Raw genomic sequence first — 15612 nt, 5'->3', positions numbered from 1 at the left:
CACAAAGTAAACACACAGCCAAAGGCTGAGCTGTGGTTTCCCTGTGCTCGCTGTGGTAGAATGACGTGTTTCCATGCAGCCCCACATCCACCCCTCCTTGGGGCCAGCACCATCCAATCCTCCTTGCTGGCAGAGTATGCGAGGCTCCAAGGGTTCAAACCATCCAGCCCAGCTCTCCCACCCTCCCACAGTGTGTTCAAAACACCAGCACCAACGGGGGCTGACACAAAGATTTTAATAGTTTGCAATCTTTTCTCTAAGGAACCAGTGGTGGCAGGGACAGCACCGTGCATGTGTGTTTGAGTGGCAGTGCATTGCCTCCAGGTAATCTGCCTGGCCAGCTCCACCTGTGCTCTGTGTGCTCACCTCTGGGCTCTGCCTTTAGTGGTAGAGAACCACAGATGTGAAACATGAGACACTTATAGATTAATCCCACTTCCCTGCCTAAGACTGGGGGATGAAAAATGAAGTTACTATTTTACATACACAGACGAGAAGCATTTCTAAAAGACCTATTTGAAACCAACAGGTCAAAGGGGGTGCAGGGAGACTGTGCCACAAGCAGGTCATTGATTAGAGCAGCCCCTGTGCCTCAGTCAATGCAGAATTTTCTGGGTTTTAAGGAGGCCTAAAACCCTCTTGTTCCAGTTCCTGAGGTCCCCCATTCCAGCAGCAGAGAGGCACACACTGCACCACTCCCAGGATCCACAATTAATTCCAGGTCTCTCAGGCCTACAGGATTTGGGCAGGGCAGGGTAGAATCCCTTGATGGAGCTTTCTAAGTGCACAGATTAAATGCTTTTCCTCTGGATACACAGGGGGAATCTTGTTTACAAGTATTTCAAATTTACTGATATGCCAGGACTCACCCATCCTGGGATGGTGCAGGATTCAGAGCAGCTTAAGGGGGAGTTTAGGATCAACAGCAAGGTCCTGTGCAGGGCAAGCAAAGATGTGCCCAAGGGTGTGAGCTGCCCATGAGCTGATGCAGAGGGCCCTGGGCACCTTGTTGATGGGAGGGACAGTAAGGAGGGTGTTTGCTAGCAACCTTGGCTGAAGTCAGAGAGCAACAGGATCCTACTGATCCTACAGGAGAGGCTGTGGAGCTGCCTGACTGCTACCTAACCCCAGAGAGAAGTGGAGACCCTGTAATTCAGGAGAAGGAGCACCCCACATGCCATGACCTTCAAGAGTGGGGCCAGTGTCACTTGCCCAGCGCTGTTAACATGAACTTTGCCGTCCAGTTTCAGACAGCTGGCTTTTGGGGTGGCTGGGCAGCACTCCTGGTAACAGGCAGCCTTCATCCCACCAGCACAGACTGGTTTGGCAGCCTTGCAGGCTTTGCTACATCCTGCCATGTAATTCAAGCCCGTCTTCTTCATCTGGAAGGAGAGAGATGTTAGCCTTGGGGTCAAGCCGAGCCTTCAGTATTAGCATTACAGGAACCCAGTGCTCTGCAGCCCCAGGCCATACCTCACAGAAGTCCTGCCCCAAAATGCACCTAGTGATGGTCTTCCTGCCTTTGAAACACTGGTCCCCGTGACAGGAGAATGCTGCACACACTTTTCCCTATGAGAGAAAGGACGAGGAGACCCCATCTGTCCATCAGACTTGAAGGATGAAAAGTGCATTTCAGACAGCCCTTCACTGCCCAGGGCTCCTTTCCACCCCCCTCTGTTCTGATATTTGTGCTCTCAGGCATTTTAGATTCAGAGATAAAGGAGTATTCTGAAACTGCAAGAAACTACTGAAACACCAGTAAAACAAACAAGTTTCAAGCCTCTTTTTCCTTCCTCTTAAGAGGGTTCTGCAAAGATAAGCACCTTCCCCTCCACTAGGCTCAGGAAAGGGTTGCAGAGCCCGGTGGGTCCTGCACCCTCTGTGCAGCTGCAGGAAGGCTCATCCCATGGTCAGGTCAAACAAACTGCCTGAGCTGATGCAAGCTCTGGTCTGGGGAACAAGCCTGATGGACAGGGATAATGCCCCCTGTACAGGGCTCCTTATGGACTCCTTACTTCAGTGCTCCTTCAGGCTTTATTGCCCTTCCAGAGTCAGCTTTTTACCCCATAAAGCAAGTGGAGGAAGGACCTTTTCCTGTCCCCTGCTCGGGTGGGAGCTCAGCCATCCCAGCAGCCACAGAACACAGAAGCCATGGATGCAGCACCCCTGCTCCTGTGGTACTTACATTCTGGGGGGGAGGCCGGGGGGTGCTGCTGGTGGTTGTGTGTGGCACAGGGGTGGTGGTGGGTGGAAGGTCACCTGCAGACACACGAGGAGCCCTGTGAGGCTGGACACACAGCCCACACTGAGCTCTGCACAGCCAAACAGGGCCAGATTCACCCCAGCCCTGTGGTCACAGCTGCCAGGGCCACCCTGCCCCTCACCCAGCTCCAAGCACAGAGGAGATGCAGAGATGCAGCCACGATTCTGCCCACCCATCTCCCACCTCTGCTGCAAACAAAGCTGGGCCCATACCGTAGGCACTGGCATTGAGCTGCAGGCAGAGAGGGCCAGCACAGCACTCCAGGGCGCACTGCTGCCTGCTGATGCTGCCATTGGTCCTGCAGGGCTCTGCACCACACCCACTGCTACACCTGGCTGTGTAGTTTGTGCTGGAGAAACGATAAAGCTGCAACAGGCAGAGTCAAAGGATAATATGAGTGTGAAGAAGTGCTGTCATAAAAGAGCAAAAATAACTGACAGACTCTCAGAGAGGGAAGGGAGATGGACACAGACTCAGCAGAGCACTGTGGATTCTGAGATAAAGGGAAAGCTTTCCCTGCTGCAGCCCCCTTGCCTCCATACCTCACAGTAGGTCTCATTGTGGCAGGTGGTTGTTCTGTTGGCATGGGCTTCATCCTGGTAGCACCTCTCTCCGGAGCACTGAAAGCTCTGGCAGGTCTGCTGGTGAGACACCAGGGTGTCACCTCACAGCACAGCCTCCTCACACAGCCCTGCAGGGCTGTCCCCAGCCACAGCCTCACTGTCTGGAGGGGCCACCCCCACCTGGCCACCCACTGTGCTCCCTTCCACCACAGGGGGTGCTCCCATGGCACTCCTGGATCTTGTGACGCTGACCATAAGGCTGCAGTGGCCCAGCAATGCCCCTCTTTCCATTCCTTGCCTTACCATTATCTCTTCTGGTTCCTTCACAGAGGTGTTGGTGGCCGCCAGAGAGGCATTGTTGGTGGCAGCCACCACTGTGGCATTGTTGGAGACCACCACCACTGGGATGTTCTTGGTGGCCATGGCCACCACTGAGGCGTTCTTGGTGGCTGCTGAGGCCTCCTTGCTAGTCATCACCACCACCAAGGCATTCTTGGTGGCTGCTGAGGTGTTCTTGGTGGTTGCCAATGCGTTCTTGGTGGTCATGGCCACCACCGAGGTCTTCTTGGTGGCCGCTGAGCTGTTGGCAGTGGCCACCACCATGGCATTCTTGGTGACAGCCATTGCCATGGCATTCTTGGTGGCAGCTGCCACCATGGCATTCTTGGGGGCAGCCACCACCATGGGATTCTTGGTGGCAGCCACCACCATGGGATTCTTGGTGGCAGCCACCACCATGGCATTCCTGGGGGCAGCTGCCACCATGGCATTCTTGGTGGCAGCCACCATCACGGCATTCTTGGGGGCAGCCCCCACCATGGCATTCTTGGTGGAAGCTGCCACCATGGCATTCTTGGTGACTGCCATCACTGCAGCATTCTGGGTGGCCACTGAAGCATTCTTGGTGGTCACAGCCACCAATGAAGCCTTCTTGCTGGTCAGAGCCCCTACCAAGGCATTCTTGGTGGCTGCTGAGGTGTTCTTGGTGGCCACTGATATGCTCGTGGTGGCCATCACCATGGTACTGGCAGCTGTGTTGTGCGCTGAAAAACAAAAAGCTCCCACTTGGTGAAGGAAACACCAAGGAAAAAGATGCTCAGTAAGCCCTGTGTCCCCTCCTGAGTCATGGCACAGCCCAGAGGGACCTGTGGGAAGCATCTGTCACACTGTGGTTGGGAGCAGAAGTGGCAGTCAGTGACAGCATGTCCCCAACCGGGTCCACTTGCAGCCACCAACTGGGCAGCCCAAGAAGGGGTCAGAGCCAGCATCCAGCACAGCAGCACTGTGGACAGATGTTACAACTGCCTCTCCCTCCCACTTCCAGCCATATTGTCTGGCAAGAACAGGCTTTTATGGGGGCTAAACCACAAGGAAAGGTTTCTCACCTTTCTGTCCTAACAGAGCACAGCATGGAAAGGACACAGAGTCCCTGGTGCACCACACTGCCTTAGCCCCACTCCCTGCAGGCCCCAAGATTTCCCCTTGGGATACAGAACTCACCTGCTGTGGCAAGAGAGTCCTGAAGACAGAGTTGCAGAGCCAAGATGCAGAGCAGCAAGCCTGGAATGGAGTGGGAATGACTGAGAGCACCACACCTGCAATCTGCTTTACCCACAGCCCAGAGAGCCTCCCCAGCAGCACAGGCAGCTCATCCTTGAAACAGATAAGCAGGGATACTCCTCCACCTTCCCAAAGCCCCAGGTGACCAGAAGGCACCCCTCACCCCAGGGAGGCCTCTGGCACAGCCCCCAACAGCTGGAACAGAGATGGGTCTAGGATGGGGGACAGACAGACAGACGCTGCTCTCTGTCCCCGTTACCTCGAATGGGGGGGACGAGCCACCGGTGTCCAGCCATCCTCATCCACCAGCAGCTGCACTCAGACCTGGCAGAGGGAGGCACAGTCAGAGCTGCTCCCCCAAGGTGCAGGGTGGACACCCCAGTACAGCTCTGTGCTCTGCCTCCAGTGCTCAGCCCTGGGATAACCACTCACCCTCTCCTCAGAGACTCCCCAGAGGCACCGCGGCTGCCGTGCTGCTGACGGGGAGCAGGAGCCCTGGGGAGCTGTGTGTGCTGTTGGTGTGGCAACCCCTCCCCAGAGCTCAGGCAGCACAGCCCTGCAGGCAGCTGCCCCGAGCAGGAGCCAGGGTGATGCAGTGGAAAGTGCCACCATGCAGCAGTTTGCTGCTGCTGCTGCTGCTGCTGCAAGTGAAGATGTGACCTGGCTCTCCATCCTCTATTTGCATTCCAAATGTTTACCTGTTTTGCTAAGGAAATGGTGGAGATGTGACTCCAAACAGGCTCCAAAGCCAAATTCTCCAAGGAGAATGGTAATACTCCCATCCCTTAGGCTGAGTCACCATTCCCCCAGACCTGGAGGGCTGAAGCTCATTCAGGGACCTCCAAGGCTGTTCCCTCAGAGTGACAGAAAAGACAGAGGCAGCTGGCACCTCGCCTTGCAAACCAGCCCAGCCACCACCCAGAACAGCTCTGGACATCCTCACTGAGCCCAGTGCCAGCCCAGCCCAGCCCCAGGGCAGAAAAAGAACCAACATCTGCCTGAGATGGTCTCATCCCAAAACAACCTTCCCCCCAGGCAGGGACAGAGCCCACAGCATTGACTCACCTGTCTGCCTGTTCCTGAAGCACCTGCAGTCCCTGCCAGCACTGGAGCACCTCTGAGCAGCTGCTGTTGCACCTGCCCTGGAGCCCAGCCCCACCCCTGCCAGCCCCAGGGAAGTGTCACATGTGGCTCCACAGCAGCAGAGGCACCAACAGCCCTGTACAGCAATGGAGAAATGAAAATGGCTTGTGAGGCTGGACACTGTCTTGGTTGTCTGCTAAGGAAGGCAGGAGCCTCTCTTGAAATGGAAAATGTAAAACTCCCTCCCTCTAAATTATTATAATTTTGAAATTAAGGAGCTTTCAGGTAAAGATATGGGAATAGGAATAATGTTTTTTTTATTAGGGAAATTAAAATAAAAATACAGTAATACCAAAAACCCCAAACCCTGCCAGAGTCAGAATACAACCTGACATCCCATCAGGCAGGGTGTTGGCAGCAGTCCCATTCCATGGTGGCTGCATCCTCCTGCAGTGACAGATGTGGCTCAGTTGGAGCAGTGCTCCTGTACAAGGTGCAGTTTTCTTTTAAAGGTCTAGTGATGATGTGGAAGGGTTTGGTTTTCTTCTGGAATCCAGTGGAAAAAAGGCTGCTTTGATGTTCCAAATTTCAGATTTTATTTAGGTAGGAAAGGTTTGGCTCCTCCCCCTGGAGGGAGCATCTCCCAATGGGATGATGTGATTTTATTGGTTATGCAGTGGGACTCAATGGGCCATTAGCAGAAGGTACCTCCCTGGAAGAAGGATGGGTCAAAAGATCAAGACCACTGCTCCACTTGTGTTTAACAGCTGGCCCATTAATAGATTTCCCCCAGAGATAAAGATCACTGGCTTACCTGGTTTAAGAGATGGTGATAGAACACATACTTTTGGTTACATCCTGTATTGCAACTCAAGACGTGTCACACAAGCCAGCACTGCACTCAGGGGGCTGGGGGGACAATCCCTGCCATGTGTGAGCTGAGTGGCCTCTGCACAATGAAGCAGCAAATCCTGAGGCATCATGAATCCATGGGGATGCAGACACCTCCAGCAAGACACCAGGGGCCAAGGATGCTCCTGAAGCTACAACAGGAACCTCTAAACACAATCTCTGTTCCCATCTCCATCCTCCTGCACTGCAGGATCTGCACATGAACAACCCACCAGGTCATTCAAGCCAACAGCAGTGCTGAACCTGAAGCTCACTGGATAATTCCCTGAAAAAAACAATGACCAAAGCTCCCCAGGGAGACAGACCCAAGGTAAAAACAGTTCTATAAGCCAGGTGTGCTTGTTTTGTAAAGAAAACCACAAGTTCACACCAAGATGTAGAAACAGGACCAGTACCCATCAGCACACAGTGTCCATGTGCTTCAGAGTCAACCCTCACCATAAACATTTCCAGCAGAGTGGAAATGAGAGAAGGAATAGTTTCTGACAGCTGTGTATAAAGCATTTTAAACACACTGTAATCAAAACTCCTTCCAGCACACAAAAGAACATGAGTCTCTCAGCACTTCCTAAATTACAATGACTTTATTTTTCAAGGTATTTTTAATATAAAACAATGTCACAAGTCTAAGTGGCTTACTAGAAAGTGACTCTATAAAGTATTCTTGAAATCTATATTCATGCACATACAAAATCCAGACAATGAAGAAGTCAGAGCTGCTGCCAGACCCACTCTCTCTGCGGATGTGTGATCCTTCACCTGGGGACAGCTACAGCAGCCCTTGGCGCTTCAGGTCTTCGTACGTCTTCTTATTCACCACATTCCCACTGGAATCCTCATACTCCTCCTGGAACAGAACCAACAGGTTAGAGACAGCAAATGTTAGCTCCAAGAGCAGCCACTGAACATGAGCACCCTGCCAGAACCTCCTAGCAGGTCTTGGGAGAAGAGCTCGAAGAGCTCAGTCAGGGCCAGAGTCATTACAGGTTGTACTACAGATTTTACTTCCCACCCTTGCCCTGCACACTGTTGAAAAATGGCTTTGAAACAGAAGTTTAGGAAAAGGCAGCAGTGTGAGGACACTGCTCACACCCAGGAACAAGGGTTACCCATGGACACAGGAGTGGAGACACTGAATGCCTCTCACTGCTCACCTCTGTATCAGGCTGCCACCTCTCTGAAGCCTTCTGCTGTTTCAGCTTTGCCCACACTGCAAACACAAACAGGATCTATGTCACTTCCCTGGAGATACTGGTTTTTAATCCAGTAAAATACACATGAGCTTTTTTCCCTCCCTTTTAAAACACTGTCACTTCAGCAGCCCAGGAATGTATCTAACATCCACTACAAAGTTATCATTCTATCATTCCTCTGTGTGGTTACTGAAAGGCACTGAACTGCAGCAAACAAGAATTTAAATGGATTCTTCAGGATGGGACATGAGACCAAGGTCCAAGGCCACTCCTTCAGAAAAGGTGGTGTTCTTTAACATGTTTCCTGATCTGCCATCACTACTTACAGGAGACTGCATCCTCAATCTGTGTGACATTGGCAAAGTGTGCTGTGTTGGGAATGCCCAGGCACCGCATTCCATGGGCGTGTCTCCACTCCTGGGGGAAAAAAAGGAGATCAGTGTGAGAGAGAACACCACAGCCTCCACAATGACAAAGAGCACAAAAGACATTAACATCTGAACAGGGTGCAAAACATACTATCAAAGTACAAATCTACCAGTCCTCTATAAAAACATTATTTTCTTGTCCTGCAGACAGTAACACCACACCAGCCATCAACATCCACACTGCACCCACCAGACCTGAGCACAGAATCCTGCTCAAATGGGCAGGATGGCAGCATCAGCAAGAGATCTCAGTATACCTAAGATGATCTCTAGGTCCTGCTGCATGGCCTGCAGCACAAGCTCAGACCCACATGGCAGAAGGGCTGCTCAGGGACTCAGCAGTGACTGAAGGGAATGTCACTTACTGCAAAGTGCCGCTGGAACGCCTTGGGCCCTCGGTAGGTGTAGTTCCCACAGATCTCACAGTTGTAGTTGATGTTCAGACCATGGAGTTTATACAGCCAGTAGGGGATGGGCTGTGAGCAAAGAGATATGAGGATTAGGTCACATGGCAAAGAAACTCAAACAGAGAAGCAGGGTGGAGTCAGGGACCTCTCCCACTTCTCCAGGCCTGACAGTCTCGGTTACCTTCCCATCCCAACCAAGAGGCAGATTTTTAGGGTTATAAATGATTTCATTTTCTTCATCTTCACTCTCACTCTCACTGATCTGCTCTTCCTCCTCCTCCTCTCTCTCCTCCCCTGTCCGTGCCTGCTTACGCTGCACATTCTCATGGGTGAGGTGTCTTTGTTCCTGGCGTGAGAGAAAAGAAGGGATTGTCCACACACCATGACAGCAAAAAATCAGGCCAGACTCTTGTAGTGAAAAACTTCTTCAGGGTACAGAGGGAGGCAACAGAAGACCAGTGTGAAGCAGAGATCTCCCACCTTACTCAGCCAAATAATCTCAGTTTCCAGTCCCCTCACATTTCCTACTCGAGAAGAATGAAACCTTGTATCACCTATTAGCACTTCCAGTGTTACTACAGCAGCAGTCATCCTCCTGAAAACAATCCCCTAAAACTGAAGGCAAGGAGCAAGGCAGATCAAGTAAAGGTTTGCAGTACTGTATGACTTCTGCACAAAACAGATGTGGTGCAGCACACTGATGTGATGCTGTCTATGAAAGCACTACTTAGAGATGAGGACAACATTCCAGTCACTACCTGACAGCTCTGAAATAAAATGACCAAAACCAAAATAAAATCCTTACCCCAAGAACTTCCACATATTCATAAATCTGAGCTTCCAGGAAGGCAAGATCTTTATTTCTTTCTGTGTCTCTGAAACAGATGAGGTGTCTTCATTAAACACAAGTTCAGCTCTGATACCTTCTGTTTAGTTCAGCACTATTTGGTCCAACATGAAAAGCTTTTAATACTCCAGAATCTGTCCTAACTACACAAGAGCAGTGACTACAGAACACTCCTCATCCAAGAGGAGAGAACATTGCCAGTCTCAGAATGACCTCTAAGAACTCACCTTTTGCTTCCTTTTGTCTTTGGATTCTTAGCAAACAAGGAAGGATCAAGTGCTTCCAGGGATTTGCCTTTAGTGCTAAAAAGCCTCTGAGCACGCTCCTCCAGAGTCCTGCAGAGAAGCAGGGAAGGATTAGTCTAGACTGCAGTTTTACATTTCCTGAGAACTATCTGAATTCATGTAACAAAACTCTAAATGTAGCTTTTAGGAAACCATGAGATTCCTTTTATCTTTGTCTTCATTCCTCAAGTCAAAGTCTACTGTACCAGGGATTCCCGTACAGGACAGCTCACAGCAGCAGATCTCACTGATTGGTTCTTAACATTTTATCTTTCAAACATCACTAAGGTAATTCCAGTACAACAGAGCACACAAGTATCCCAGAAAGAAACGTGATACAGGAACACCTCAAAAACAGAGAGGAACTCTACAAAAACTGCGCCTTACCCGCCACACTTCAGCCCCAGAGCCAGCAAAGCTGATTTCAACCTGTCCAGTCCCAGGGAGGCCAATTCCTGTTCAATTAAACACACCACTGTAAGAGACAAGCTGTTCAACACATAAAATATGGATATAGTCCATTTTAGCTTATTAATGAAGAAAAATCCCTGATGGACAGTATTCAAGAAGGGACTATCAACAGTCTACCCCTTCTCCTGGGAAAATGAGGAATGTGACAAATCTAACCAAGTTCAAGTTACACCCCCCAATGGGAGAAACTACATCATCAGCACCATCAAAGTTTTACCCAGAAAGCACAGAGCCAGGGACAAAAACACAGCACTAAAATGACACAAAACCCCCAAATGACTGAAGTTCTACCTGCTCAAGATGTGGCAGAGCACTGGAAACATACCTCCCAGGAGGAGAAGGCTGAGAGGTCCAGGTGGGCACCAGCATGGGTCAGGGCACTGCTGGTCTCTTTCTGTCAAAAAAACCACATGCAAGAGCTGCACAACATACTACAACACTTCTGGTTATAGAACACTTTAACCTCAAGAAAAGTAGTTAATTTCACAGAGAAAAATCCTCTTACTAAACGGCAAATGGAGCAATAGAAAAGATGCAAAATAAAGCAACCTGAAACAATGCTCGTTTTAAACCAGTTGTGCTGGGTTTTAAATACAGGTCAGTATCACCCAGCACCCTGGTGACACAGAGCTGCAGTTATAGTCTGTTATAGTCACCCCCAGCAATGACTTTACACAAACTTCACACAACCCTCTGACAAAGACAGAACATCACCCAGGCCCAGGCTGCTCACCGGCCAGCCAGGGAATGTGCCATTCTCCCACTTCTTCTCAAACTCTGTCTGGATCTTCCCAAAAAGTTCATTCTGGTCCAGTAATGGTTTCACTCGATCTGTGTAATCCTGCAGGTACTCAAGGAGCATTTCAAGATACCTGGCAGGGGAATCATGAGCACAGGTAATTCACTATCACCCTCTAACCACATCTTTGGACAATCACTACCCTCTAGTGCTGCAGAGGAACGTGACCAGGGTCAGGCCAGTTTTCCACACTAATTTCCACACACAGCAAGGTACATTAAAGCTCCTCCTCCGAGCCAAATGTGGCTCTCCACATCTCTGCTGCACTGCAGGTTTGCTTGGGGTTAAGACACATGACTGAGCTCAGGGACCCAATTTATGTGAGTTAAATTTGGCTGTTAATTATAATTAATTGATATTAATTAATTATAATTAGCTGAACACTTCCATAAAGGAAGCAGGCAGGCAAACAGGCTCACCTCTTGTATTCAGCATTTTTTCTCTCCTTGGGAATATCGAAGAGTTGGTCAAATGTGGATAAGTAAGTGATATAATCCAATTTCTAAGAACAGAAAGTCTGAGTCAGAGTTCATACACAGACAAATCAACATCCAGTTCTCAGAAGAGAGAAGCCCCAGCCTGTGCAGGTCCTTGGTCCCATACACAGCAGCCACTCACCTCTGATGATTTCAGGTTAATGTACTTGAGGTAACAATCGTGCAAATCCAAGTATCGTCCGTACCCCTCCTCATCTGTGAACTCCACCAGATCTGTAGGAAAGATAATTAAAAGCTTTATTATGAGTTTCATATTCCCTACTTATTATACAACTGGTTTTGAACTGGGAAATTATTAGCTGTGAAGTCATTTATGCTTAAGGAAGGTGCTATGATATCTCTGACACTCATTGAGCAGCCCCAACTGCTGCCCTGTGCAAGCACCAGAACATTCTTCAGGAACAGCAGTTCCTCACTGGAGAACATTCCAGGGACTGCAGCTCAGAAGTATTTAGATGACAGGAGAATTTTCAGAATTCATTTAGTAAAAGGGAGGTGAAACATGCAAACCAGATCAAACAACCTATTAAATAATGCCAGAGCTCGAGCAAACTACAAAAACTTACTCTGAGCTTCTTCACTCGGGTTGTCTCTGGCCTTCAGCAGCTCCTCAAACTCCACTGACATAGGAACACAGATCTGCATGGGCAGATACAAGCCACACAGTGATTTACTTCAGCTCCTGTCCCAGAATAACTAATATAAAATCACACAAGCTGGCAAATAATTAAATTGCAAACAGAAAAGAGACTCAAAGCTTTGTCACCTTTCTTTCTGCACAAAGGCAAAAGTGTGACTTTAGCCAACACTAAGAAAGGTGAGATCCAATCCCAGCACAGCTGAACATCCCTGTTCTAGCAGGGAACAGGGTGAGTGTCCTGCACTGCTCCCTCACATGCTGCCTGACCCTGAGCAGCTGTGCTCAGTGACTGCTGAGTGCTCTCAGTACTTGTATGTTAATGCAATAAAACTGGAAAAACAAAAGCTCTGTTTCCTGTAGGGATGAGACCCAACAGAGCACATCTCACCTGTTCCTATGGAGCAGGTAACTACTCACCTCATTCGGGTGCTTCCTGTGAAATTCCTTAATCTGCTTCAGTCTGTTGTAAAACTCCGCAAATTCATTGGGCCCGGAAATGGCACTGAGCTCTTCCTTACGCAGGCTACGAGTTCATGGACAGCAACAGATTATGAAGGGAAGGGAAGGGAAGGGAAGGGAAGGGAAGGGAAGGGAAGGGAAGGGAAGGGAAGGGAAGGGAAGGGAAGGGAAGAACAAGTGTGACACTGACACAGCCTTAGTCCAGGTGTATGCTGCAGTGTCTGAGTGCAAACCTCCGAGTCATGGGGAACATCTCAGCCCACCGGGCTCGGGGCCACATCCCCCTGCACACACTGCATTCCTGACAAACCCCCGGAGCAGAAATGTCCCCACGACATGACATAACACAACGTTTCCCATGTGTACTGGGTCCTGGCGTGCACGTAGGTGCCACATCTCCGTTATTATTGTTCAGACATTTACGTTGACTTCGGGCACACTCGGGCCCCGGGCACACTCACCCGTCCTTGTCGTCGTACAGGTCCCGCAGGTTGCCGCTCACTTCCATGTACCTCTGCGGAACAAAGGAGAGGCCCGAGCGCCGCAGGGCCCGTTACCGGGACGGGCCCGTTGGCTCCGGGGAGCCCGGCCCGCCCCCAGCCCCGCTCCCGGCCCGGCCCCCGAGCACTCACGTCCTGCATGGCCCGGGTGCGATGGTCCGAGTTGATCTGGTCACGGAGCTGCGGGGAGAGGGAGGCGGTGAGCACGGGCCCGGGGCGCGGCCTCCCGCACCCCACAAGGCCCCAGGCGCACCGTGGATTTCTTGGTGAGCATCTCCTTCACCATCACGTCCATGAGCCGCTCCCGCTCCTCATGGTACCGCCGCTGCTGCTCCAGGATCGTCTCCATCCCGCGCACGGCTCCCAGTACCGCCGGAAGCCCCCGGTAAGGCCCGGCTGTGTGCGAGGGAACGTTCCGGTTCCGGGGCGCGGAGCGGTGCCCGGAGCGGCCGGCAGGAGGCGGCTGCGGCCCGGCCGGGCCCCCTCAGCGGCGGGGACGTGTCCGAGCGCGGTGTCCGAGCCCAGGGCCGTGTCCGAACGCGGTGTCCGAGCGCAGGGCCGTGTCCCACCGCGGTGTCCGAGCTCAGGGCCGTGTCCCAGCGCGGTGTCCGAGCGTGGGGCCGTGTCCCAGCGCGGTGTCCGAGCTCAGGGCCGTGTCCCAGCGCGGTGTCCGAGCACAGGGCGGTGTCCGAGCTCAGGGCCGTGTCCCAGCGCGGTGTCCGAGCGTGGGGCCGTGTCCCAGCGCGGTGTCCGAGCTCAGGGCCGTGTCCCAGCGCGGTGTCCGAGCACAGGGCGGTGTCCGAGCTCAGGGCCGTGTCCCAGCACGGTGTCCGAGCGCAGGGCAGTGTCCCAGCACGGTGTCCCAGCTCAGGGCCGTGTCCCAGCGCGGTGTTCGAGCTCAGGGCCGTGTCTGAACGCGGTGTCCGAGCTCAGGGCCGTGTCCCAGCGCGGTGTCCGAGCACAGGGCGGTGTCCGAGCTCAGGGCCGTGTCCCAGCGCGGTGTCCGAGCCCAGGGCCGTGTCCCAGGGCCGTGTCCCAGCACGGTGTCCGAGCGCAGGGCCGTGTCCCAGCGCGGTGTCCCAGCTCAGGGCCGTGTCGCAGCACGGTGTCCGAGCTCAGGGCCGTGGCTCAGGGCCGTGTCCCAGCGCCGTGTCCGAGCGTGGGGCCGTGTCCCAGCACGGTGTCCGAGCACAGGGCCGTGTCCCAGCACGGTGTCCGAGCTCAGGGCCGTGTCCCAGCACGATGCTTGGTGGCACTGGGCTCCCCGAGGCGCAGGTTTGTGTTTGCGGCCAGGGCTGCCCCGGCCTCGAGGCCGCTCCGGGGTTGCCCGTCCGAGCCGAGCCGTGCCGTGCCGTGCCGTGCTGTGCCGTGCCGTGCCGGACGCGCCCGCAGCTCCCCGGGGCCGGTGCCTGGTGCAGGCTTTGCTTTCACACACGGGTGTCCCACCCGAGCCACACGATCGCGGTGCACAGAGCCCACAGGCTGCCACATTCACTTGGGCTTCGGCTGCCCTCTTCAGATCCGCCCTAAATCCAAGGACGGATCATACCCGTGCCTTGCCCCACACTGCCAAATGCAAAGCTGTAATTACATTCTAACTTGCTGAATACAAATAAATTATTCGTATTTTTCTGCCGTGCACGATAAACTACTCCAAGCTAAAAGCAAGGAAAAAAATTGTCTTAATTAATGGCAGACAAAGATGATCCTTCACTGAAGAAAGGATGATGCTGCAGGTAAGAATATTGTCCTTAATTACTCCCTTGCATTATAGGCTGCCGCTAAGTACATCACTTTTCTTTGTGAATGCCCGTCTAAAAATAAAAACAGAGATAAGATTCTGTGTTCCTCCATTTCTTTCTGCATGAAACTTCATCTCTGGAAAGGGAAGAAAAGCCAGCAATGTCCCATCCGGCCACATGGCCTCCTTATTTTGGGCTGCTGGCATCAGGAGCATCCAGGTGGGACAGGACCAGGCCTTGCATGACCACCCTCCTCACCCCACAAATGGCAGTGCCCATGGGAGGAGGTGGGAGAAAGTTGGCCAAAGAGATGCCATTTAATGCCAAAGAGATGCCATTTCATTTCAGGGCAGCAGAGCAGTCTGTCAGGGGCTAGGAGCTGAAATGCATACAATCACAGAATATCCTGAACTGGAAGAGACCCATGAGAGTCATCAGAAGTCCAACTCCTGGCCCTGCACAGGAATCCCCAGGCATGGCTTGAACCTGGCTCTGCCCCTGGGGGCTGTAAACGCTGTCCCTGATCCACAGGGGTGTGGCAGAGCACAGCTCAGGCAGATTTGGTCAATGCCAGCCTCTCTTTCTACCCCTGCAGTGCTGCCTCATGTCCTCAGCAGCTTCCCCACTCCCACCTCACCAGCGCAACAGCCCTGGCCTGACCCCCCTCACACTGCTCCTTGTGCTTAATAAAATTTCCATGACTGTTTCAGACCCGCACTCCAGCGTCTCGGGGGATGTTTGTGCATGACATCACCCTCCCCCTCCTGTAAATCAGGCACTGGGCCATGTACAGCCATGACCCATTCATGACAGGGATAAAATCCAGATGTTCCAGTGCTATGTGCAGCTGGGTCATTTCCTTTTTTGGCTAAAAACGTGAGGCTCTGGAGGCTGACTGAAAGAGGAGCCTGGGGGCCCTTTGTACAGAAACCTTTTGCGGTTAATCCCTGGAAACAGCAGTGCA

The 15612-nt window shown here is 52.2% G+C and overlaps 2 protein-coding genes across 2 annotated transcripts; both read right to left on the bottom strand.

The window, feature by feature from the left end:
• Positions 1-255: 255 nt before the first annotated feature.
• LOC117007409 (mucin-5AC-like) lies at positions 256-3526 on the bottom strand. The gene is made up of 6 exons (XM_033080550.1): positions 3130-3526; positions 2806-2904; positions 2476-2629; positions 2186-2259; positions 1474-1569; positions 256-1382 (listed from the first exon to the last, which is right to left on the bottom strand). The coding sequence occupies exons 1-6, from the start codon at positions 3508-3510 to the stop codon at positions 1122-1124; spliced, it is 1065 nt and encodes a 354-aa protein (XP_032936441.1). The 5' UTR covers positions 3511-3526; the 3' UTR covers positions 256-1121.
• Positions 3527-6946: 3420 nt separating this feature from the next.
• Positions 6947-13325, bottom strand: SF3A3 (splicing factor 3a subunit 3). The gene is made up of 17 exons (XM_033080549.2): positions 13160-13325; positions 13039-13086; positions 12868-12920; positions 12365-12470; positions 11874-11946; positions 11429-11520; positions 11230-11312; positions 10745-10883; positions 10337-10405; positions 9928-9995; positions 9484-9591; positions 9215-9284; positions 8591-8755; positions 8368-8478; positions 7901-7991; positions 7536-7591; positions 6947-7228 (listed from the first exon to the last, which is right to left on the bottom strand). Exons 1-17 carry the CDS (start codon positions 13253-13255, stop codon positions 7151-7153), a joined length of 1506 nt encoding a protein of 501 aa, XP_032936440.1. The 5' UTR covers positions 13256-13325; the 3' UTR covers positions 6947-7150.
• Between the last annotated feature and the right edge of the window lie 2287 nt (positions 13326-15612).

This window comes from Catharus ustulatus, chromosome 26, assembly GCF_009819885.2.
Source record: "Catharus ustulatus isolate bCatUst1 chromosome 26, bCatUst1.pri.v2, whole genome shotgun sequence".
NCBI classification, from domain to species: Eukaryota; Metazoa; Chordata; class Aves; order Passeriformes; family Turdidae; genus Catharus; species Catharus ustulatus.
Note: the sequence above shows the minus strand (reverse complement) of the source record. Positions and strands in the feature narration are given on the sequence as shown.